This window comes from Acytostelium subglobosum (assembly GCF_000787575.1).
Source record: "Acytostelium subglobosum LB1 DNA, scaffold: scaffold17, whole genome shotgun sequence".
NCBI classification, from domain to species: domain Eukaryota; phylum Evosea; class Eumycetozoa; order Acytosteliales; family Acytosteliaceae; genus Acytostelium; species Acytostelium subglobosum.
In genome coordinates this window covers 444814-468283 of record NW_012236516.1, presented here as the reverse complement: position 1 = coordinate 468283, position 23470 = coordinate 444814, and the positions used below count along the sequence as shown (strand labels likewise).

The 23470-nt window shown below is 43.8% G+C and overlaps 11 protein-coding genes across 11 annotated transcripts; 5 read left to right on the top strand and 6 right to left on the bottom strand.

Moving 5' to 3' along the window:
• Positions 1 to 106: 106 nt before the first annotated feature.
• SAMD00019534_081950 (hypothetical protein) lies at positions 107 to 1463 on the bottom strand (the record flags this gene model as incomplete). Its single annotated transcript, XM_012896655.1, has 2 exons — positions 107 to 1144; positions 1227 to 1463. The coding sequence occupies 2 exons, from the start codon at positions 1461 to 1463 to the stop codon at positions 107 to 109; spliced, it is 1275 nt and encodes a 424-aa protein (XP_012752109.1).
• Positions 1464 to 2094: 631 nt separating this feature from the next.
• SAMD00019534_081940 (hypothetical protein) lies at positions 2095 to 2876 on the top strand (the record flags this gene model as incomplete). The annotated part of the gene is made up of 3 exons (XM_012896654.1): positions 2095 to 2230; positions 2314 to 2585; positions 2655 to 2876. The coding sequence occupies 3 exons, from the start codon at positions 2095 to 2097 to the stop codon at positions 2874 to 2876; spliced, it is 630 nt and encodes a 209-aa protein (XP_012752108.1).
• Positions 2877 to 3204: 328 nt separating this feature from the next.
• On the bottom strand, positions 3205 to 3973 carry SAMD00019534_081930 (hypothetical protein; the record flags this gene model as incomplete). The annotated part of the gene is made up of 2 exons (XM_012896653.1): positions 3205 to 3449; positions 3517 to 3973. 2 exons carry the CDS (start codon positions 3971 to 3973, stop codon positions 3205 to 3207), a joined length of 702 nt encoding a protein of 233 aa, XP_012752107.1.
• Positions 3974 to 4510: 537 nt separating this feature from the next.
• On the bottom strand, positions 4511 to 5341 carry SAMD00019534_081920 (hypothetical protein; the record flags this gene model as incomplete). Its single annotated transcript, XM_012896652.1, has 1 exon — positions 4511 to 5341. A coding segment is annotated over one exon (831 nt), but the record flags the coding sequence as incomplete, so codon positions are not given.
• Positions 5342 to 6178: 837 nt separating this feature from the next.
• On the top strand, positions 6179 to 7794 carry SAMD00019534_081910 (hypothetical protein; the record flags this gene model as incomplete). The annotated part of the gene is made up of 3 exons (XM_012896651.1): positions 6179 to 6341; positions 6449 to 6640; positions 6725 to 7794. 3 exons carry the CDS (start codon positions 6179 to 6181, stop codon positions 7792 to 7794), a joined length of 1425 nt encoding a protein of 474 aa, XP_012752105.1.
• A 725-nt stretch (positions 7795 to 8519) lies between these two features.
• On the top strand, positions 8520 to 12196 carry SAMD00019534_081900 (hypothetical protein; the record flags this gene model as incomplete). The annotated part of the gene is made up of 3 exons (XM_012896650.1): positions 8520 to 9135; positions 9212 to 9492; positions 9563 to 12196. Coding segments are annotated over 3 exons (3531 nt in total), but the record flags the coding sequence as incomplete, so codon positions are not given.
• Positions 12197 to 12439: 243 nt separating this feature from the next.
• On the top strand, positions 12440 to 13020 carry SAMD00019534_081890 (hypothetical protein; the record flags this gene model as incomplete). The annotated part of the gene is made up of 4 exons (XM_012896649.1): positions 12440 to 12583; positions 12647 to 12709; positions 12793 to 12836; positions 12912 to 13020. 4 exons carry the CDS (start codon positions 12440 to 12442, stop codon positions 13018 to 13020), a joined length of 360 nt encoding a protein of 119 aa, XP_012752103.1.
• A 320-nt stretch (positions 13021 to 13340) lies between these two features.
• SAMD00019534_081880 (hypothetical protein) lies at positions 13341 to 14990 on the bottom strand (the record flags this gene model as incomplete). Its single annotated transcript, XM_012896648.1, has 3 exons — positions 13341 to 13444; positions 13517 to 14791; positions 14852 to 14990. 3 exons carry the CDS (start codon positions 14988 to 14990, stop codon positions 13341 to 13343), a joined length of 1518 nt encoding a protein of 505 aa, XP_012752102.1.
• Positions 14991 to 16231: 1241 nt separating this feature from the next.
• SAMD00019534_081870 (hypothetical protein) lies at positions 16232 to 17359 on the bottom strand (the record flags this gene model as incomplete). Its single annotated transcript, XM_012896647.1, has 1 exon — positions 16232 to 17359. A coding segment is annotated over one exon (1128 nt), but the record flags the coding sequence as incomplete, so codon positions are not given.
• A 939-nt stretch (positions 17360 to 18298) lies between these two features.
• On the bottom strand, positions 18299 to 20002 carry SAMD00019534_081860 (hypothetical protein; the record flags this gene model as incomplete). The annotated part of the gene is made up of 8 exons (XM_012896646.1): positions 18299 to 18386; positions 18452 to 18671; positions 18742 to 18795; positions 18915 to 19218; positions 19278 to 19423; positions 19499 to 19626; positions 19703 to 19842; positions 19910 to 20002. The coding sequence occupies 8 exons, from the start codon at positions 20000 to 20002 to the stop codon at positions 18299 to 18301; spliced, it is 1173 nt and encodes a 390-aa protein (XP_012752100.1).
• A 1830-nt stretch (positions 20003 to 21832) lies between these two features.
• On the top strand, positions 21833 to 23332 carry SAMD00019534_081840 (hypothetical protein; the record flags this gene model as incomplete). The annotated part of the gene is made up of 2 exons (XM_012896645.1): positions 21833 to 22077; positions 22152 to 23332. Coding segments are annotated over 2 exons (1426 nt in total), but the record flags the coding sequence as incomplete, so codon positions are not given.
• Positions 23333 to 23470: the final 138 nt, after the last annotated feature.

Sequence of the window (23470 nt, the reverse complement as noted above, 5' to 3'; positions counted from 1 at the left end):
TCTATGTTTACCAGATCGTCTGGACAATGGCCATGTGGACGTCCATGTGTACATGTTTGGGGATCACGTGAAGTGGCTAACTTGAGAGTGAGCCGGTATGGAATGATCACGGCAGTGCCTGACATTGCTGGATAACATATTGTTCCAGTCGGTTGGCAATGTGGAAGTAGGCGCCCTCGGTATTGTACAGTCGACAGTTCTCGCACATCCTTTTGAGGTCGGCCAGGAACATGTACTTGGTGATGTAGTAGCAGCCTGTGGCCAGACGCTCGGCAACCTTGCTCAGGTCGACAGGGTCCTTGATGACGTTGGAGTAGTTGGGCGCGATCTCGTCCGTCACTGGCGTGAGGAAGGGCCATGACTCGGGGTGCGACTTGACCTCGTCCAGTATGCGCTGTAGCTCCTTGTGCAGCGCCTGGATCTGCTGCTCGGTCTGTGTCTGCACCCAGCCCGCCTGTTTGATGCCGGGGATGTCGCCAATGGCCAATCGCCGACCCTGCTGGAAGTGCTTGAGGCCGGGATGCACGACGTGCGACGTGCTAATCGTGCGTATCTTTTTGTTGAGAACCTCGCGCTGCTCGCGCACCAACGAGGAGATGTCGAGGTAGGGCACGTTGGGATGCACGACGCACTCCATCAGCGAGCCTCCGTCGTACTCTTGAATGAAGCCCTTCCACTTGTCGCGCGCCAATGTGATCTCATGCGTGAATCCCTGCTTCTGGAAGTACTCGATGGCAAAGTTGTCGGCGAATGTCAAGAAGTGATATATGCCCGTCTTGCGATTGTGCTCCTTGAGATGTGTCATCAGGTAGGAGCCGTAGCCCTTGACCTGTTCGTTGGACGTGATGGCGCAGAAGGCAATCTCGATGAAGCCCTGCTCGCGGAACGGCCTGAAACTGATGCCACCAATGACCACATCACGCTTGATGATGAGCAATGAGTGATGAAAGCGATCGAATATCAGACGGACTATATACTCGCGAGGCATCTTTGGCAATTGTTTTGAGAACACATTCTTCAAGTTCATCAACAACTCCAAGTTCCTCACTGAGCTGTCATTCGTGATCACCTCGAACCTCAATATACCCAATTGTTTCTCCTTGATCGCTGTCAAATCACTTCGTTGATATTCTTGTAGACCTGTCTGTTTGATTGATTGATCGAATGAATGAGTGATTGAGTGAGTGAGATGCAAGCATGTGTTGTGTCATTCGACTCGGACTTACCTCTGGCCCCAGTAAAGGTTGGTTTGTTGTAACAGGGTTGACAATGGGAACATGATACTGCGCACCATTTGAACCGCCTTGTTGTTGTTTGGTTGGTGTTGAACGTTGTTGTTGTTGCTGTTGCTGCTGTTGTTGATTAATGACACTGTCTGTAGCATTGTTTAGTGAGTCATCGATGCCATTCTCATCGACTGATCCATTCTGAAAGAAGTTGTTCAAGTCACTTGATTGATTCATCATCTTTCATCGGCCTATCTATATCTGTTATATATATATATATATTTGTATGTAGTTATATAATACCTCTCTGAAAGTGTGTAAATGAATGCTTGAATTAATAAATGAACTTGAAACTAACTTTGGGCGGGCTAATCTAGATTAAAAACCACATAACTCCGAGTGTAACTTGGAAGTCAATCAATCACTTACTAGTTATATTGATGTACTACCAAATATGTTTGTAAGTCATTATGGCTGGGTTCAAGAGATATTGAGCCATCTAAAGCTATTGAACCCTGAGTGCAATCACTTTTGCAATCACTTTGACCATGATCAGAGTATCCTAGTACATTGGCACTCACCATAGAATACTGAGGCAATTACTTTGACAAATACCAATGTATACTTTGGTCATTACATTGAACCAAGAAACAAAGTCGATTAGTTTGTCCAACTGACTTTGTGGTAAATGAAGAAATTGCAATTGTTTCAAATATCCTTTTTGTGGGCATCTTGAGGCTTCACGACAATCGAGCAATGTGCCACATTTCTCATTCCCACTGATTCATCATCAACTATTCTTATACTTTATACTTATACTTACTTATATTTATATGTATTAATATTTAGTTGTTGAGTAACAACAACAATGGGTAGAAGTCAATATAATAATAGACATAGAGGAGGTGGAGGTAGTAGATTCTCAAAGATCAACTACCTCAATGTCACATTGTTCACCTCACTGGCTGTACTCTTCCTTCTAAACATGGTGTCTCTAGTACTCGGTATGTTACACATACTGTCTCTCTATGCTATCATCATAGTCATACATACTAACATACAATCAAACAAACATACACGAATACAGAGACAAAGGAAGAGTTCCAGGTAAAGCGAGTACTTAGTTTATTGTATAAAGAGTATTATGATACTAGTATATCGGATTCTTTGTCATCGATACATACTCAACTACATATAGTAATGATAAGTTCAATCTTTATAATGGTTCTATTGTGCGTGGCATTCGTTGCCATCTCATTAATGCTCGTGGTCACACCAGCTCCCAAAGACGAGGCCCCAGACAACCTCGCTCATACAGCCACCTCCACTCCACTCTCTTCATCTGCATCACTGGAGAAGGTATGTTAACGATCGCTCGTTACGTTACATTGCGTGCATGACATTTACACAACATGCCAATCAATCTAGTCTTCAATTGTGCTCGAAGGACCTATGTACGAACCTTGGAACATTGTCACGATTGAGAAGATATCATCAACCTCTGATGAGGACCCATATGAGAAGATCAGGAGTACATACTATCGTTATGGAATCACTGCTGGTCGACAGATATATGAGCGATTCTCAAAGCAGTTGACTGCAGAGCAGAACAAAGAGATCTGTTGGATGCTTGGACAGAGCAATGGCTAACCTCTCAGCACTAGACAAGATAGATCAACTGTACATTCAAACATATATACTACAACTACAACAAAATAGTCAGTCGAGGAATAGAGATTGAGGGACAATCAGCAGCATCATCACTCACTCAAGTCGACTGAGTGCATGTCTGTTGACACATCCTCCTCCTCCTCATCGCGACTAGTGTGTAGCCCTGGCCACACCCTGGACAGACGATTAACAACAGTCAGTCAGGTAACCTCAACAAGCAGGGCAACAACAACAAAGATTAAACCTTTGTGATATTGATGATACTATTGTTCAGGTTTATTGTTGGACAACTCAACCAACCAACTTCTTAGACGTACTTGTGGATCTTGTCAGAGGGCTCGACATACTTGGTGACGTTGTCAACATCGTTCCACCATGGCTGGAGGTGATTCTGGGCGATCAGTCTGAACCATGGGGTCAACTTGATCTCGCCTCTGTCCTCAGCGGCAAACATCTCCTTCAACTCATCCTGTGACACGTACTTGTAGTCCATCACCTCGTTTGGCTCTGGCTTAACATTGACATTGCGTTTGATCACCAGAATATGATCGACTAAAGGTAGAGAATATCAATGTAAGTCTCGTGTCCTAGACAACAACATCCAATTAAGTATACATACTCTCATGCTCTCCCCATTGAGGGTCCTCGACGGATGGTGAGACATAGTGGATCTTGGTCATGAAGGTGAAGGCATCGATGGGTGCCTCCTCGAATGGTACACCAAGCTCGTGTAGAAGCTTGCGTTGGGCGGCGACACGCACTCCACGGGCATCCTTCTCGACCAGTTCATTCTCGAGCCAGAGGGGATGCGAGCAGACCGTGTTGGTCCAGTAGCCGGGGAAGGTGATCTTCTCGAGCGCACGACGCTGCAGCAGCAGCTTGTTCTCAGTGTTGAACAAGAAGATGCTGAATGCGCGATGCAGCAGACCCTGGTTGATGTTCTCCATCAAGTGGCACTCCTTCTTGGAGCCGGGGCGGATTGGTGTGTCGTTGTTGTCCACAACGATGCACTCCTCCTTCATCAATTGTATCTGTGTCTCATTGTGACCCTTGTATATATTATCTGTGGCGTTCATCCTAATTTGATGTTGTAGTTGTGTAGTAGTTGATTGTGCAAAGAGATGTGTTGATCGTGATCGTGATTGTGATTGTGATGGTCTAAGATTGATTGATTGTTTCGAGTTTGAATGAAGCAGAAGTCGAAGAGTCTGACGCTGATGAACTTGTTGCTCTATTCTTATCTGTTGTGCAATAGAACCTCTAATACTTGTTGATAAGCTTGAAAACATTTAAAGTTGATTCTTTGTCTTTCTGTTTGTGTGTGTGTGTGTTGATCAGAATCGGGTGTGTGAGAGTGTGTGACAATGATCAATCAAAGTCGTTTTGAAGACCACTCACACTTTCTAATTATCTTGTTAACAAAGTAGTTGTAATCAATACATCATCAATCAATCACTCACCCAAACAATCAATCAATAATCAGTAATACATCACTAAATAACTTCAAAGAATAATGATGACCTGTCATCATCTAAAAATGGATTGTCGTTTTATCCCTTGATACTGATGGAGAATGATATTTCCAACATATGTCGACTCGTCTACTTCTAGAAATTAGTGAGATGGCCCCAAGCCTCAAGGTCCTTGGTGATCTGTTGTGCCTTGGCATTGATGGCTGCATGAGCATCGGCTCCAACATAGACGTGTACTGGTAGTTCTCCTTGATACTCGACAACCTTAAGGAATACGTTGGCCAGCTTGCTGGTGTCACCATTTAGTACGGCCTCTGGATTCTGGACTGCCATGTCAAAGCCTGCCATAAGCTCCTTGTATACGGTGTTCTCGGGATTGGCCACTTGGATCTTGGATGAATTGAGGAAGTCCGACTTGAACGCGCCAGGGTTGATCGTCAGCACCTTCACTCCAAATGGCTTCAACTCCTGACACAAGGCGTCGGTGGCCATGTTCAGCGCACTCTTGGTGGCACAGTAGCTTGCCATCGCGGGGAAGTAGACCAACGCGCCCATGGACGACACATTCATGATGTATCCACTGTGTTGTGCACGCATCAATGGCGCCACCAAACGGATCACTCTAAGTGGTGCGTAGAAGTTGATCTCAAAGTTCTTTTGGATGTCACTGTCGGTCAAATCCTCAACGGCACCAACTTGTCCATAACCAGCATTGTTGACCAATACGTCGATGGTGCCAAACTTGGCAGTGGTGGCAGTTATCGATTGTTGGATGCTTGCCTCACTTGTGAGGTCGACCTCCAATGCGAGGAAGTTTTGGTTATCAACACCAAACACATCATCCAATGATTGCTTATTGCGAGATGTTCCGGCCACTCTTGCGCCAGATGTCAAGAGCAACTGTACCAAAGCCTTTCCAATACCATTTGAGCAGCCAGTCACATACCAAACTTTATCAGCCATGATTGTTATTTAGTTATAATGTAATGATGATATGATGTTTGATTGATTGATGAATGATTCATCAACATCGATGTTGGATATTTATACTTCAATGTCTAGATATGAGAGACCTCAATGAATTTTCCAAGGGCCTCTCTTTTTCTCCATTAGCATCTGTTTGTGCTTGGCTGGAAGAATGTCCGATCGACTCACTCTAGCCCAATTTCAAAGTTGTACAAGGGTTGGTTAGAGCGAAGCGTCACAACATATTTTTAGAATGGAATTAATGATGGGGTACTAGTATCAGATGATGATGATTCCAATCGATTGATTGCCCTGGAGCCCAATGTTCAAGTCAAAGTGTCATAGAATAGGGTATCCTGTAGATCTCTCGGATTACCAACATAGGTATTTTTACTGTAATTATTTATATAATAGAACTTCATCCTAGATCAATTGAATTCTTTCGTTTCATTTTATAATCTTATTTGTTGTAAAAGATAATTATTAATAGTAATAGTAATAAGTATAACTAATAACTAATAATACTACTTAAGTATTCGGCTAATGAGGGAAAGATATTCATAATGTCTTGTTGTTCCGAGAGTGTGTTGCGAGAGTGACTCTTGCCAAAGAGTGACCACATCTGCAACATCGTCTAATGTTGTTTGTGGGGGGAGTAGTAGTGTGGGGGTGAGTGTTCATCAACTTCGTGTTCATTCATTCGGCTCCTTGCATAGATGAATCATCAACATCATCTTCATCATTAATATATTTATACAATACATACATTCAAGACTAGAAAGCTATATTATATATATATATATATAGTTAGTTATTTCATTATTAAGTCAGTGAAGAGATAGAATGGATGCCAAGAGATTGAGGTGGGAACAAGCTGGACAGGGTCAGGTGTTCAAATGGTTTGATAAGTTGACCGGTGATCAAAAGAAACAGTTGGAGGATGATATCAATGAGATTGATGTAGATCAGATTAACAACATATATAAGAAGTTACTTGAGGATAAAGGTATACACTACACTCCAATCACATTCAATCAATCAATCATTCAATCACTGACTCACTATGTATCAATCAATCACATCAATCACATCAATCACATCAATCAAACAAAGTTACACAAAAGATAAACCTTACATATCATGGATTTGAGAATGTAAAGACATTGGATTCATTGACTGATGAACAAAAGACACGTTGGCAATCGATTGGATACCAATTGGTATCTGAAGGAAAAGTCGGAGTACTGTTGCTTGCCGGTGGTCAAGCCACCCGTCTTGGAACACTTGTTCCCAAAGGTCAATATGGTATGTACTCTACATTCATTCATCGGCTAGCCATCTTGGATATTGACGATCAATCAATCAATCACATTCAATGAATCAATCAAGATATTGGATTACCATCAAAGAAATCATTGTTCCAACTTCAGGCTGAGAGAGTGTTGAAGCTTGAGACTTTGGTAAAGAATCACTTTAAGCTGGCGACGATCAAGCCTGTGCAGTGGTACATCATGACGAGTAGAGCGACTCACGATCCAACCATCAAGTTCTTTGAGGACAACTCATACTTTGGCCTGAAGAAGGATTCATTCTTTTTCTTCCAGCAGACGATGATACCCTGTGTGACACCAGAGGGCAAGATCATCAATGAGAGCTGCTGCAAGGTGTCGCTGTCGCCAAATGGCAATGGTGGCCTCTATCACTCACTGGTGACGAGTGGCGCCATCGAGGACATGCGTGCCAAGGGCGTCCAGTACGTCTCGCAGTACTGCGTCGACAACGTGCTGATCAAAATGGTCGACCCACTGTTCATCGGATTCATGCACGACAGCGGCAGCGACTGCGCCGCCAAGGTCGTCGCCAAGATCGACCCAGAGGAGCCCGTGGGAGTCATGGCGCTCGAGAACAACAAGCCATGCGTGCTCGAGTACAGTGAGATCGACAAGGAGTCCAAGTACCTGCGCGAGGCCAACGGCCGTCTGACATTCAACTACGCTCACATCTGCATCAACGCGTTCAGCTTTGAGTTCCTGGACCGTCTGAGCAAGGAGGGTCGCACGACGCAGCTGCCCTACCACGTGGCCTTCAAGAAGATCCCATGTGCCGACGACGCCGGCCAGCGCATCAATCCCGACGCCAACAATGGCTGGAAGATGGAGATGTTTGTCTTTGACGTGTTCCCCTACTCCAAGCACATGGTCTGTCTAGAGGTGGACCGCAGCGAGGAGTTCTCGCCACTCAAGAACAACGCCGGAATGGCCGTGCCCAAGGACTCGCCAGAGACCTGTCTCCAAGACATCTGTCGACTGCATCGTCGCTATATCGAGCGTGCCGGTGGCAAGCTGGACGACTCCAACTCAAACCTTATCGAGGTATCACCTCTCGTTTCCTACGCTGGTGAGTCACTAGAGTCTCGTGTCCAAGGACATCAATTCACTCTTCCACATCATATTGAATGAGCGACATGTCATGCCATGTATGAATGAATGCCAAGCTATATCATGTAATGATACACATGGACCAGACCATATAATAATAAAGTGATACCAATTCAAACATTGTACTACTCACTCCTTCCTAAGCTGTGCGTCGATGAAGGTCTCAATGACATTGTTGTCAGATTGTCTTGTCCTCTGTGATGTTCAGTCTTTGTGGCGGGGCGAACTGCCTGTCGAACAGAGAGTTGATGAGCAAGCTCGGGATGGCCGTCCTAGTACCTTGCTACATGAATGTCATCATTGAACATACCTTGCTTATCAACCAACTGTCTTCTTGCCCTCCATCCATTGTTTTTTATTTTGTTGCCTTTGTTCCCTCCCTCCCATCTCTTTGTTTCTTCGCGCGATCTGGCAAGACTTGGTGCTTCGTCTCCCCTCAAGCATGTTATGAGACTCTGTGAGCTCACTCTTTCATTCATTCATTCATTCGAGAGCTCTACCACGAACCAAGATCATTCACGCACGCACCCTCTCACGCATCAACAACATCATTAACGAACCTTATCCCACTCATCCATTACACCTACTACTACTAGTTAGATAGATAGATAGATACTTAGTTATACACTCATTCATATTCATTCATTCATTCACTACAACATACTCATTAAGATTGTGATAGAGATACATTTATCTCTACATTATATATTATTATATATACGATGAACGGATCCAAGACAAATAATAATAATAATAATAATGGTTCATTAACTACATCACCTATGATACGTAGTATAATAAGTGCCAATGATGAGACCGATGAAGGAGCAGGACAGCAGGATGATATAATTAGTGAAGCAGAGGAAGATGTGGCAATGGAAGACGACCAAGAGGAACAAGGCGATGGAGAGGACGCCCCGCTGCCATTCAACGATGACGATGACGACCAGGCACAGACTGAGAAGGACGACGAGACCGAGGAAGAGCGTCTGGCGCGCCTCGAAGCCACTCGTCTGGAAAAGGAACGACTAAAGAAGATGAAGGACGAGCAGCGCAAGCAACTGGCCGAGCTCGAGAAGAAACAACGTGAGCAGCTGATGGCCGACTCGGACCGCTCGCAGAAGGACCGTCTCAAATTCCTGCTGGAGCGTACCGAGATCTTTAGTCACTTTGTATCCAACAGCTCGGCGCAACACAACCATCCGCCCACAAAGAAGAAGAAGAAGGGTGGCGATGTAGCCGCCACACCCACCAAGCGTGGCACTGCCCTCACCGAGAAAGAGGAAGACGATGAGATCATGAAGGAGGCCATCGACGAAGAGGCTCCTCATTCCTTCAACTTCTTCACATCCAATCCACCATGTAAGTGTACACCTCGGCAACTCAACTTAACATGGATCACTCACTCACTCACTCACTCATTCAATCATTCAATCAGACATCAAGGCTGGTACAATGAGAGACTATCAAATATATGGACTTAACTGGCTTATTCAGTTGTATGAGCGTGGAATCAATGGTATCCTGGCTGATGAGATGGGTCTTGGAAAGACACTACAGACCATATCACTACTTGGCTATCTATCCGAGTACAAGGGTATCCGTGGCCCTCATCTTATCATCGCACCAAAGTCCACAATGTCTGGCTGGACCAAGGAGTTCAAACGTTGGTGTCCCTTCTTGCGAGTCGTCAAGTTCCACGGCAACAAAGAAGAGAGAGTAAGATCAATCCATAATTCAAGAGCATGGTCCAAAGCAGTGTCACTGACCCAAATCACTTCCATTATAGGCTGCGATCAAGAATGAACAATTGGTGTACAAGAAGTTCGATGTGTGCATCACTACATACGAGATGGTCATCAAGGACAAGGCCGTGTTCAAGAAGTTCTCATGGCGATATGTGATCATTGATGAAGCACACAGGATCAAGAATGAGAACTCTGTGCTGTCCAAGGGCGTGCGTCTCTTTAACAGCCAGTTCCGTCTTCTCATCACCGGTACGCCATTGCAGAACAACCTGCATGAGCTGTGGGCGCTGCTCAACTTCTTGCTTCCAGACGTATTCTCATCGAGCGATGACTTTGACAGATGGTTCGACCTGGAGAAGACAGAGAATCAACAGGACGTCATTGACAAGCTGCACAAGGTGTTGCGTCCCTTCCTCTTGCGACGTCTCAAGACCGAGGTGGAGAAGTCGCTCCCACCCAAGAAGGAGATGAAGCTGTTTGTCGGCCTGTCATCCATGCAACGCGAGTGGTACAAGCGTCTTCTCAGCAAGGACTACGAGGCGCTGCACGGCATGGGCGTCAAGGGTGGCTCTGGTCGCGTCAAGCTGCTCAACATCTGCATGCAGCTGCGAAAGGCATGCAACCACCCGTACCTCTTTGATGGCGCTGAGGAGCCACCCTACACATCGGGCGAGCATCTTGTGACCAACAGTGGCAAGATGATCCTTCTCGACAAATTGCTGGCCAAGCTAAAGGCGCGTGGCTCACGTGTACTCATCTTCTCGCAGATGGCCAGAATGCTCGACATCCTCGAGGACTACATGTTGTATCGCGAGTACAACTACTGCAGGATCGATGGCTCCACCGACAGCCAGAGCAGAGAGAACTACATCGAGGCCTACAATGAGCCAGACTCCAAGCTGTTTGTCTTCCTCCTGACGACAAGAGCCGGAGGTCTGGGCATCACGCTCAACACGGCCGACATTGTTGTATTGTTCGACAGCGATTGGAACCCACAGGTCGACCTGCAGGCACAGGATCGTGCACATCGTATCGGCCAGACCAAGCCCGTCACAGTGTACCGTTTCGTCACCGAGAACTCGATGGAGGAGAAGATGGTGGAGAAGGCCGAGATGAAGCTGCAGCTGGATGCAGTCGTCATTCAACAGGGTCGTCTGGTCGAGCAGAACAAGTCGGCCAGTCCCGAGGAGCTGCTCTCCATGATCAGGTTCGGCGCTGACGACATCTTCAAGTGCAAGGACTCATCGATCACTGACGAGGACATTGACACCATCCTGCAGAAGGGTGAGGAGAAGACACAACAAATCACAGATCGTCTGAAGGACTTGGCCAAGAACCCGCTCAAGCTCAACCTGGACGGCAACCTCTACGAGTTTGACGGCGTCAACTATAGGCCCCAGCACGACAACTTCTGGGGCGGCACGGTGACCTTTAAGCGTGAGAGGAAGCCCGTCGAGGGCAACGAAGAGTACATGCGCTCGATTGGTGTGCTGCCCAGCAAGCCAGCGCCCAAGAAAGAGAGGAAGGAGAAGAAGATCAAGCCACCTAAGCAGCCAACTATCCATGACTTCCAGTTCTACCCCGAGGAGTTGAACGCGCTGTTTGAGAAGGAGACCAACGCCTATGTCAAGAAGCTGGAGCACTATGAGAAGAAGGATGCCACCGCCGATGAGGAGGAGGTCGAGCCAGACTTTGGCGACCTGACCGAGGAGGAGGTGACCAAAAAGGATCAGCTGATGCTCGAGGGCTTTGCAGACTGGAACCGTGTGGACTTTAGAAACTTCATTCGTGGCTGCGAGCTCTATGGTCGCAAGGCGTTCGACAACATCACCGAGACCGTCGAGGGCAAGACTCTCCAGCAGGTACAAGAGTATGCCGCCGTGTTCTGGAAGCGCTACAAGGAGCTGACAGACTACGAAAAGCTGATCGTGCGTATCGAGAAGGGTGAGGAGCGTCTGATCAAGTACAAGGAGACAGTGGAGGCACTCGATCGCAAGATTGCGCAGTACAAGAACCCATGGAGGGATCTCAAGATCCAGTACGGCATGAAGAAGAACAAGACCTACAACACAGAGGAGGATGTCTTCCTCGTGTGCAAGACCCAGGAGCTTGGATATGGTGCATGGGACGAGCTCAAGGAGGAGATCCGCAAGGCGCCACAGTTCAAGTTTGATTGGATGATCCAGACGAGGACCACCCAGGAGCTGAAGGCTCGCTGCGACCAATTGCTCAAGTACATCATCAAGGAGGAGCAGGACGAGTTGGAGAGGAAGTCTGAGCGTGAGAAGAAGAAGTCTGGCAGCAGCAGTATCGATTCAAAGGCATCATCTCCTTCAACATCCACATCAAAGACAGAGTCCAGCAGCACATCCAATGACTCTAAGAAGTCATCAAAGGCAACAAACAGTGGCAGCAATGGTAGTGGAAGCAGCAGCAGTAGTAAATCATCAACATCGACAAAGAGGAAGAAGGAAGATGAGTTGGCGGCTAGCAAGAAGTCATCATCGTCCACTTCAACCACGACCACAACAACAACAACAACAACTGCTGCTGCAAAGACAATGGTGAAGAACTCAAAGTACAGCGATTCAGAGGATGAGTCGCCTGCCATCAACACCAAACCAACAACATCAACAACATCCACATCATCATCGACCGAAGCCAAGCCACCAAAGAAGAGGCTAAAAGAGACTCGTTAACAAGTGTTTACCTAGACCTATCTATTCTATCATTGTCCTCCATCCCGATCATCGCTCATAATCTAATAAATCCAGAGCAACCATCATTGTCATCACTATTATTTGTTCGCAACGATTGGATTCCAACAATCATATGATATGTCCAGAAATTTCGTCTTCCACTTCATTGTTGGTTTCAGAAAGATCTCAAATACAGATACATAAAGATACAGATATAAGATGAGCTCTAGCAACTTATCTACAGCACCATTGGAGGATCCATCAATAAACATCAAGAAGGAACTAACAGAGAATGGTGAGATCATTGTAACAGAACTAGGCAAGTCTATAAAGTCATTGATTAAACATTCAAACGTTCATGAGGTAAGTTGTTGTTGATGTAGTGATTGATCGAGCACAACTCTAACCTCATTGATGTAATGATAGAACATGATCACCATATGTAAAGTATTCGCGCAGCACGAGCTCAATGTATCACAAACAGAAGAAGTATGTAGACTATCAATCGAGACGAGACACTAATTGATGGACTGAGGATGGATATTGACATTGTATTCTACTCTTACCAATAGATGATAAACCAAATGAATGCTCTTTCAAAGGAACTAGGGAATCAGTATGTATATCAAAGATACCCTTTCGTTGTTGGTGATTGATTGCAATACTGACTTGATTACATGTGTCACTAAAGGATCAACATGTTGAACACATCATTACAGACTCTAGATGGCTTTAACAGTTCGATCGTTGATATCAATCGCACGGCACATTCATTCACACAGAAGACCAACAACAGTTGATTAAATGACATATAATGTAATATAGGAGACACTCAAACAAGTTGACATTGGTTATTCCATGTATCACTTTGACTTGGACAACAAGAATGGCATGATGGTACACATTGAATTTATATATCTTTAGTCTGGAAATCAATCACATTGAACACCAATCTAGTGCAATGCAACGCATCATCAACATCCTTTTGGCAATCACTCACTCACTCTCTTGTTCCAGGAGGAGGAGTGATCCACAAAGAATGGTCTGTCTGTCTGTTTATTGTTGTTAACTGGACACCAGTCCAGCGTGTAAAAGGACATCGCCCGACGGTTATATATACTTAGTTCAACAAGTCTACAGACTTTGCTGATGGTATAGCATGCTGTGTCATAATCCTGGCAGTGGCCTCCTTTGCCTCATCCTTGTCCAAGATCACTAGGTAGTCTAATATTAATGATTGATTGAGTTAGTAACACAACGATTGTCTACATGTAGTTGTTTGAGTCGATTACATACCATGCTCGATCGTAATAACTATATGTTGATCGGTTGTGTTTTCGATCAGGTCGACTAGATGCTTCAGATTGCGCACTGGCACTCCATTGACCTTTCGGACCTCGCACAGTCCAAACGCGCTGTATCCATAGTTGATCTTATCGATGAGAACCTGAGATATGACGACCACCTGCGAATCAGGTCCAGTGATCTTCTCCGCCTTCTCAAACACCTTGCGGAATGTCGATGCCATGTCCTCCGACACCTCTGTAAGCAGTGGGTATGTCACTGGCACAAAGATGAAGCCAGCATAGACAAAGTAGCTGGGTCGCTTGTCGTACATCTGATAGGGGACCACGCGATGCTGTGGCACCAATGGCACGGTGACGTCCAATGATTGACCCTTACGGAACACTGTAACGTCCACTTTGTCTCCAATGAAATGTGATGACAGCAAGTATTCATAGCTGATTCTCTCGCGACGTCTAAAGGCCACGGTGCCATCGTTCGCAATCTGTACTTTGTTGACGTGTGTGACGATGTCCTCCTTCTTGAGCACGTTCTTGGCGGCGGACAGCGGGTGGATCTCGTTGATGAGAATGCCCGTCATGTCCTTGGGCACGCCGTAGAATGACTTGGGGATCGAGTCGAGGTTCTGTGCCATGATTCCCAGCATGGGCTCGCCAGTGAATTTTCCATTGCGCTCAACGTCGTTGAGGAATCGCTGTACCACTGGTGTGGGGATGATGAAGCCGACGGATGACGCGCCAGTTAGATTCTGGAATGCAATGCCTACCACCTTGCCGTCCATCAGTGCGGGGCCGCCAGAGTTTCCTGGGTTGATAGCCGCGTCGATCTGAATGGAGAGCAGACGGCTCTCAGAGTGAGCGTACTGTTGCAAGTCGATACGCGACACAACACCCTGTGTGACACAGATGTTGGAGCCTCCCGTGGGGAAGCCCACCACAGTGATCGTGTCCTGCAGCTCGGGAATATCGCCCAATTCAAGAGGTGTGATGCCTGTCCAAAAGGCGTCATCATCCACAGTGAGCAGCGCCAAATCATACTCGTGTGCGACGCCCAGCAGACGCGCGTAGAACTTGGTTGGATTTCCAAACTTGGTCAACATGATGCTGGTCTGATCAGCGACACAATGAGCATTAGTGAGGATCTTTCTTCCCTGAATGACGAATCCACTTCCAGTGATCTCACGCTGAACCTTCATCTGCCATGGCACATAATGATTGGGTGACGCCAACACTGAGAACACCTTTACAATTGGGTCCAGCAATGGATCTGGGTTGTTTGAACGAGTGTGTTAGACAATGAATGGACGAAGGATTCGTGGCTACGTACCAGAGTCGCCTGGGTTGATCTCAAAGTATGCGGGCTTGGGCTCGAGGGGTGGTTGATGCTCTTGGGGTGGCTGTTTCTTTGGATGAATGAGTGGCTGCTCGAATGTGACTGGCTGTAGGTCGCCCTCCTGTGTCTTCATATTATTCGCCAGTATCTCCAATTGTCCATCATCTATATTGATCGCAGCTGCCGATGTAACATTGCAATAGAATCTCTTGAATAATGATAATGATGATGACGCTCCATATTTGTTGTAGTTGATGATGTTATTATTATTCACAACATTCAAACTCTTATTATTATTATGATGTATATAACTCCTCAATGTAGTAGACGCTGTTTGAGCTACACGTCGAGGTAGCTTTGATACAATTGAACTTATCATGTGTAATTACGAACGAAAGAATGAACGAGTGAAGTTGTTTGATTGATTTTGATTGAGGTGCCAATCAAATGTGTAATGTTAGAATTAATGTAATGTTAATGTGTAATGTTATTTATATATATATGTATATTCATATGAATGTCTGTAGGTTGGTTATTGATTGAATGAGTCAACAAACAGTCGTCGTTAGGTCCATCCTTCCATCCCTCTTTTCGTCCAAGATTGGACCCCAGATCTTCACAACTGACATGACATCCAATTCACGTTTCAATTACGCCTCTTTTCTGTGTGTTTGTTTAGCAAAACGTGATGTTTTGGTGTTGTTTGGCAAAGCTAGTCAGTTCAGTCTTGATCTCAATCCACAACTCATTGGTCAGTCAAAGAGAATAGATAATAATAATTAAGATAAATAATACATTGTTCATTTGAACGATTTTCACCAAAATCAGGGAATGGTCACTGGTTACTCAAGATGTTCGGTCCGACCGAACACTCCGATTGACGATTCCCCTGATTTTGGTGAAAATCGTTAATATGTCGTATTATACTACTACCCTGGGAATGACATTCAATAGCAAAGTCAGAATAATAGATAGAACAAAGCTATTGAAGAGATAAATGAGGATTTATAAATAACAATCTACAACAAAAACATTGTCTTAGAATGTAAATGTCAATGATCCATTACCGACGACCAAACAAGGTTTTTTGGAAACAGTTTCACAAATAGACTAAAGGCAGCAAGAGCGAGGATTGTACCCAAGAAGCCGAATAAATTTAAAAGTAGGCGTGGATAATTGCACAATGTGCACACCAATCATTGACAAATCTGCAAAACAGTATCCTCTTGATTGAACTGATTCGGAACAGACGGGCGCTGATGAATAAACCTCTTATATATAAGAGCACCCACCTCTCAAGTATAATGATAAGCAGTCATCTTACCGATGGCATTTCGTGCCCTCTTCATTCTCTAATTTTATTTTTTATTATGGAATGGAAATTGGAAATGGAAATGTTTCTTGTTTGTCTTGAGGAACGGGAACAAATATTATAGATTGTTTGGGTCCGCCTTTATCTAGGATCATGATCAGATTACCAGGGTCAGTGAGCCTGCATGTCACCTCGAGGATATAGTCTTGGTCATTCAAGGTGCACCAAAATGGATGGAGAGCATTGATTATTGTTGGAATACGAGATGTGATGACCGATGATATATCGAATGATACGCATCGCGTTGGAAGATATATCTCTACTCCATCAGAATTGTAGGAAAATCGCTTCTTGAGTATCAAGTGACGCATGGTGAAGGGAAGAGAGTCCGATTGAGGAAATAGCAATGAGTATTGCTTTCCTGTCTTCATATGGAGTATCAAATCGAGAATACATTGTGGAATGCAACCGAAGGAGATTAACCGGTTGTAGAGTGACCCAAGCTCCAGAGAAATTAGTGATGACGGTAATGTCCCAATGTAGAATGTCTGATCAAAGCAATCACCAAACTTAAGCTCTGTGATTCCGCACGGAAGGAGTCCTGGTTGGAGAGGCTGGTTGAATTTTTGTCCAAACTTGAGAAATATTGTACCAAAAGGCAGACATCCTGCTCGCAACGGCTGGTTGAAGTAGTGTCCAAAGGTGAGAGATGTTATACTAGAAGGAAGATGTCCAGGTTTGATTGGCTTGTTGAAGTTAAAGCCAAATATGAGAGTATTTATGCCAAACGGGAGGTGGCTATGTCGAAGTTGCTGATTGAAACTATATCCCATCATAAGAGTTTTGATACCTGCAGGGAGGTGTCCACATTGAAGTTTCTGATCGAATCCAATGCCAAATGTGAGGTTTGTGATTCCTGTCGGTAGGACACCAGCTTTTAGTGGATAAAATGGCCCAGTGGAAAAAGCGAGAGTTCTCAGCCCCCTTGGCAAATGTCCATGTTTGAGCTTCTGGGAGAAGCTGTCTCCAAATTCGAGAGCTGTGATTCCAGGGGGAAGAGTTTCAGGTTGGAGTGGCTGATCATAGCGAAGTCCGAATGTGAGAGAGGTCAGCCCCATAGGAAGTTGACCAGGCTGGAGAGGTTGATTAAATCCCTCTCCGAGTGTGAGAGTCGTTATTCCAAGAGGAAGTCGATTAAAATCATCTGTATCTGAAATGGTGAATGTTGCTATCCTTCTTGACGAATCGGGACAGTGATAACTGGTAGCAGCTCCCTCAGCTTCAGGCAGCGATTGAGTCCCAAACAAAGTGTGGTTGAGGATTACTCTCCTATCATAGAAATATTTTGAGGTAAGAATAAGACACATCTTATCAATGCTGTCGAGGGATCTTGTAATAGCTTTGAGAGTGGATGTCGGTAAATATGAGAGGTAGTCAACACGGCCAATACCCTCCTTTTGGTTGTTGTCATTCTCTGTCCTCTTCATGATCTTATCTTTCAACCGCCACTGAATGTGTATTCAGAAGTGTTGCTTGTTGTTTTGTTGTGTGGAGGATGACAATGTCGAAAATGTTGCTGGGCTGACCTGACCCACTACAGTCGCACTTGGATGGATATTATCGTGGATAAATCCAGGTACCTACAGGTGATTAATCACTAGATATGTGAAGGTCAGATTTATCTAATAAATAATATGGAGATATATATTCAAAGATAAATTATAAGATATATCCACTAAAAGTGTTAATGCCAATGGTTATCAACTCGATGACAAATTGATTGATTCACACTCCTGGTCATTAACATCAGAGATGTTAATGGCAATTGTGATTAACACATCTAATAACAGCTCTAAAAGGTGCCAAAATTCAAATTTAAATATTTTTCTTTATTAAAATAATAATTAAACTTATAGTTTACTCTTATTAAAGAATCATATATCTATAGTTCTAAACATTATTATTTAATTCTTTGATCATTACTACCTTGTTATTATCTATCTATTAAGACAAATCGCATTTGTCGTCCATCTGCCACTTGTACATTCATTGTCGGTTCAGACACTGGACGAGGTTGATGAGATCTTCTGTTCTTGGTGAATTGGATTTGGTACAACAAATAATACATCTCAAACTCGGAGATCTTCCTTTTGATGACAGAGTTCAAGAAATTCTTTGTAGTCACCGAGTCTATCCTGGTGGAGCATGAAGTAGTATCTAATTATAATGAGAAATAGTTGGTTAGCATTGATAACCTAGAGCAGTGTTCCTTGAGACATTACCTTGTGTGTGTCTTTAAACAGTTGTATTGTTCTTCAGATATAAGATCACGGAGGAGATAGAGACTACACATGGACAATTGAGTGATCTCTCTGGCGACGAAACTTTCAAGATAGGCCAAACGTAGTGATCCTTTGAGCAAGCTATACCTCCGATGTACTTTCACCCACTGTTGCGTGTCTAGTCCACCAAACACCATGATGAGCTCACGCTTCATATTGCCTGTCATTCAAGATATTAACATGTTAGTTCATATGCATGCAATATAGTAATTGTCTGATCGTTGACTTACCCAGTGTTTCAACATGCATCATCTCTAGGGGTATTTGAACGACAGGGTCGATATCTAAATATAGAAGGAATGCTAAAGGTTGTGTGTTAGTCTCTAATGATTGATGTTGCTTGCTTGTCCACACTACCTCACTCTATTCAATCAATCAATCAATCAATCATACATATACTTACAAGGATGTTGATAATGGATGGCAAGCTTCTCGCAACGAGTCTTGAACTCTTGTGTTCTCGAATCGAGGGTGCCATGCTGCAGTGCATCAGAGTAATCATTGTGGTAATCGATAACCTTGCTCCACTCACGAGGGTGGTAAGATGGTTCGGTCGATACTATCATTGCCAAAGGTAATTCACAAAATCGGCAAGGACTGGAACTGGTGTATGAGTTGAAACACAACAGTGAGTATGCCTCTGGTGAGTCTGCTACTATCCTCATCAGACGAGGATAAAGAACCTTGCCACTATGTTGGATGCCAGTCTATATTATATATATTAGTGAGTGAATACGATGGCGGGATAGTTGATGTCACTACTTACTTGTTGTGTGTTTCTCAAGCTCTCGAGGATCATGTGCATGGCCATGTGCTTGTCAACTACCTTGGGTATCAAAGCCACCAATACTCTGTTCTTTACAAAGTATTTCTCGATGGCAGGATGGAGGTTGAGTATAGTCATATACACTCCTGCATGCAATATRATTGATGGTCTCTCTGTTAGATTGTTAACGTCGATATGATCAGCATTGAAAGCATCCTTACCAACAAGTGTAGAGTGGTTTCCAGACTCCCAACCATCAATAAAGAGTTCGATCGCAATGACATCGATATGATTGTACTTTTTGAATAGTCCAGAGTTGATAAAGGTACTGTATATTACGCTATTGTCACTATATATATATTATATATACATAATAGTTAGTAATTGTTATCTGATTGTTTGTTGAATGGTTATTTAATAATTACCCTGAAGGCTCAGTGTATCGCCAGACCATGTGATCAAAGAACCTATCCAAGAACAATCCAATGTAGTCTATTGGGTCAAAGTAATAGAGGTTGTACTTGATAGGACCACTCTTGTGATTGATATCCAGTATCTTGACCTCCTGCATGTGTTTATATTGTGTTAGTTGAGTGATTGAGTCTTGTTTGATTGATTGGTCAAGTACTTACTGGTGACAACTTCTTCAACATACAAGCCTCTCTCCTCTTAAAGTCTTTGATGTTGTTTGAATCGATCTGACGGATAACCTTGTCGATCTTCATATAGGTGCTGATGGATATATTGTTTCGATAGAGTACCTTAATCACTTTTTCTAGGTCTGTCAAATAAAGTAACAGTGTTAGTAAGCCATCTACCAAAGTCTCTGTTATCACTGAGTCAGTCTGTCTACATTGCAACCTACCTATATCACGTTGATTGGGTTGAATGACCATATTGTCCAACATGTTGGCGCAGTCATCTACAGCGCTGTCATATGCCTCGACATCTTGGTGATCGACAAAGAAGGCAGCAGTCTCACTCTCCAATTGTCTAACAATTGAGTTGTTGGTCACTGGTGTCTCGGGTAGTTGGGTCTCAGCTTGAACATTCAAACTGTACAAGTGAATCTGGTACAGAGAGTATCCATAATTGATCGCTCCTTCACTTCCACATATCTCTCCGAGTCTAGACTTGATCGTTACCTCATCTCTGCCTGTTGTTATATAATAATAAAGTTAGAGATATTTTAGAGATTGAGAATGCAATGTGTGTGTATATGTATGTTTCAAAAATATGTATTTACATAATGAATTCAAATGGACTGATGTTTTGAGGTGACCCTTCAAAGATTTTGGTTGGATACTGGCTCCACAAGCCAAACACTTCTTTTTGTGTTGACAAAAATGATTGATGAACTTATCCAAAGTCTCAAGTGGTTTGACACTGTCTTGACAACCTATATAACAACAGAATACTCTTTTATTCATTATTATTGGTGTGTGTTATACTATTAAGAGTAATATGTATCTATGAATGGGTTGTTTAAGTGTTAACATATATATTCACACTAACACTACACACACCTATCAATCAATCAATTTGATTTAAACCCACTGTTACTAACATCTACCAATTATATTAATGGGCACCCCACCGTTTAATAGATTAATCCTTTATTTATCCTTGGATATATACTTAAATATATCAACGAATATATTATATGATTTATATATTAGTTAATTCAATGGAACAACCATGGATTTATATCAAAACTAGGAATCCATGATTAATCGAAGGTAGAAGAACCTCTAGTGCGACTGTAGTGCCCACCCAGGTTTTTAATGAATATTGTTTTTGTTTTTTGTTGATTATTTAGATTAATTATTGTTTTTTTTGTTGGTTTTTGGTGGATTTGGGGTGAGGTATTCATTGCCGTGCCCTTGTCTTCCAAGAAGTAGACTCTGTCAACAATGTCAATCACTATTGCTAGAGAGAGAGTTGTAGTCCACCTCCGGGGAAGTTCCGTTGAAATTTCGACGTTTGACCTGGGTGTGGTGTGGTTGTGTGGTTTCAGGAACAGCCTTCTACAACATTCCACAACGCGATTAGGTGTATGGAAGCTTTACCACCCTAAATGGGGGTTGCAGATGGAAGCCATCTGAAAAGGTTCAAGCTCGGGGTTGCGTGGTGTGCTTATGTCAACAACAATGGTCGAGAGCGCGTGGATTGACATCTCTGATTCATCAACATCAGTCAATGAGGTGGTCGGGTGGGCTGCCCTTGAGCACATCTCTAGTTTGGAAGTAAGTAACTGTGTACTATGCGGCCCATCAATTGTCCGACGACTTATTTTTAATCCATTCTTGGCTTCCATGTTAAATAGCAAGCAGTCGTAGAGAATCATTTCGAATAATTGATTGTCTCTCTGTATATCATTCATTCATTCAAACAAAGAGTCACATATTCAAAGTTATATTTGTTTGTTTGTTCTACAACCTTCCACCCCTTCATCAATCAATCACAATCCATTCTCAAGTCAATCTTCGGGAAACTAATTATTTATATACTTACTTAACATTTAATAATCTATTAATAATTTAATATTTACAACAATGAATAATCTTCATATTATTGGCGCAACATCTATACCTACATTATCATCCACATTGTCTTTGGCAAGGGATGGAGTGGCACCATTCATAAAGAGTCTCATTCAGATGATGGAGACTGCTGAGAACAATCATTTGATAAGATGGGGTCGTCTTGGAGAGAGCATAGTCATCACCAACTGCGGTGAGTTCGAGACCAAGTTGCTACCAAAGTACTTCAAGACTGGAAAGTTCTGTAGTTTCATAAGGTATGCATTTCATTCAAACTCGATCAATCTCCAATCTGTCAATGTTAACATTCAATCAATCAATCATACATAAGACAATTGAATATATATGGATTCCACAAGGTTGATGATGAGAAGACATCACAGAGTGAGCCAGAGCATGAGTCGTCAGAGTCACAAGCAAGATTGTTTGAGTTTGCCAATGACAACTTTAAGAAGTATCAACCAGAGTTGTTGTTGAATATTAAGCGTAGAAAGAGTGTTAGACGTGGTCTAACAGTCAATCATAATAATAACAATCAGTACAAGACTGTTAATCAGTCATCGTCATCGGCATCCGGTGCCAGCACACCGGCCAGCCACAGCTTCAAAGAGGAGGACGACGACGACCAAGATATCCCATATCCAAACATCTACGCATCGCCAATGTCCAACAACGGTAACGGCAATGGCAATACCAATGGCCTCACTGTGTTCCAGTCCGATTCAAGCTCACCGATACCAACGCCTGGGCAACCGACTCTGGCCGACATCAAGCCCGAACACTTTGACCCCAACAGTCCAATGGTGCAACAGTTGGTGTTCCAGTACACCAAGCAGAATACCGAGTATTCCGACCTCAAGTTCTCGCATGGTCAGCTGCAAGAGTCACACTCACAGTTGCAGTATGCATTCCAGAACCTGCAGCAGTCTCACCAGAGTCTGATGGAGCGTGTGCTCAAGCTGACCAAGGCCATCCTCGGTGGATCATCTGGCGCGACACCAAACCAACCAACCACCACCATTAACAAGCCTGCAGCCAATGAGAACAACACATCATACCAGCCACCCATCCATACTCCACCTTCTCCACAAGCCAGTCAGCAGCAGCAGCAACAACAACAACAGCAGCAGCAACAGCAACAACAACAACAACAACAAACTAATGGTGGATTCCATTTCCAGATGCCATCGCCAGTGCTCTCCCCTTCATCCGGCCAGGTCACGCCTCAGCTTAACAACTTTGCGCTCCCATCCCAACCGATCCAGCACCAGCCACAGCAACAACAACAACCTCAGCAGCAACAGCAACAGCAACAACAACCACAACAACAACAACAACAACAATCTCCACAAGACAATAGCAACCTGCTTTCACTTGTTAAGCAATTGATGACAAAGCCACAAGACACAACCAAGTCAGCGCCCAACACCAACCTGTCCCAACAACAGTTGCTTGCTCTACAAGTGCTGATCAGCCAACAGCAGCAACAACAGCAACAGCAACAACAACAAAGTACCGTCAACCTTTTAAATAACCTGCTACTCTCCAACATCCAACAGACATCTCCACAACAACAACAACAATCAAACACACACCTTTCACTCAATCAACTTCAAATGCCACAACAACAACAACAACAACAACAACAWC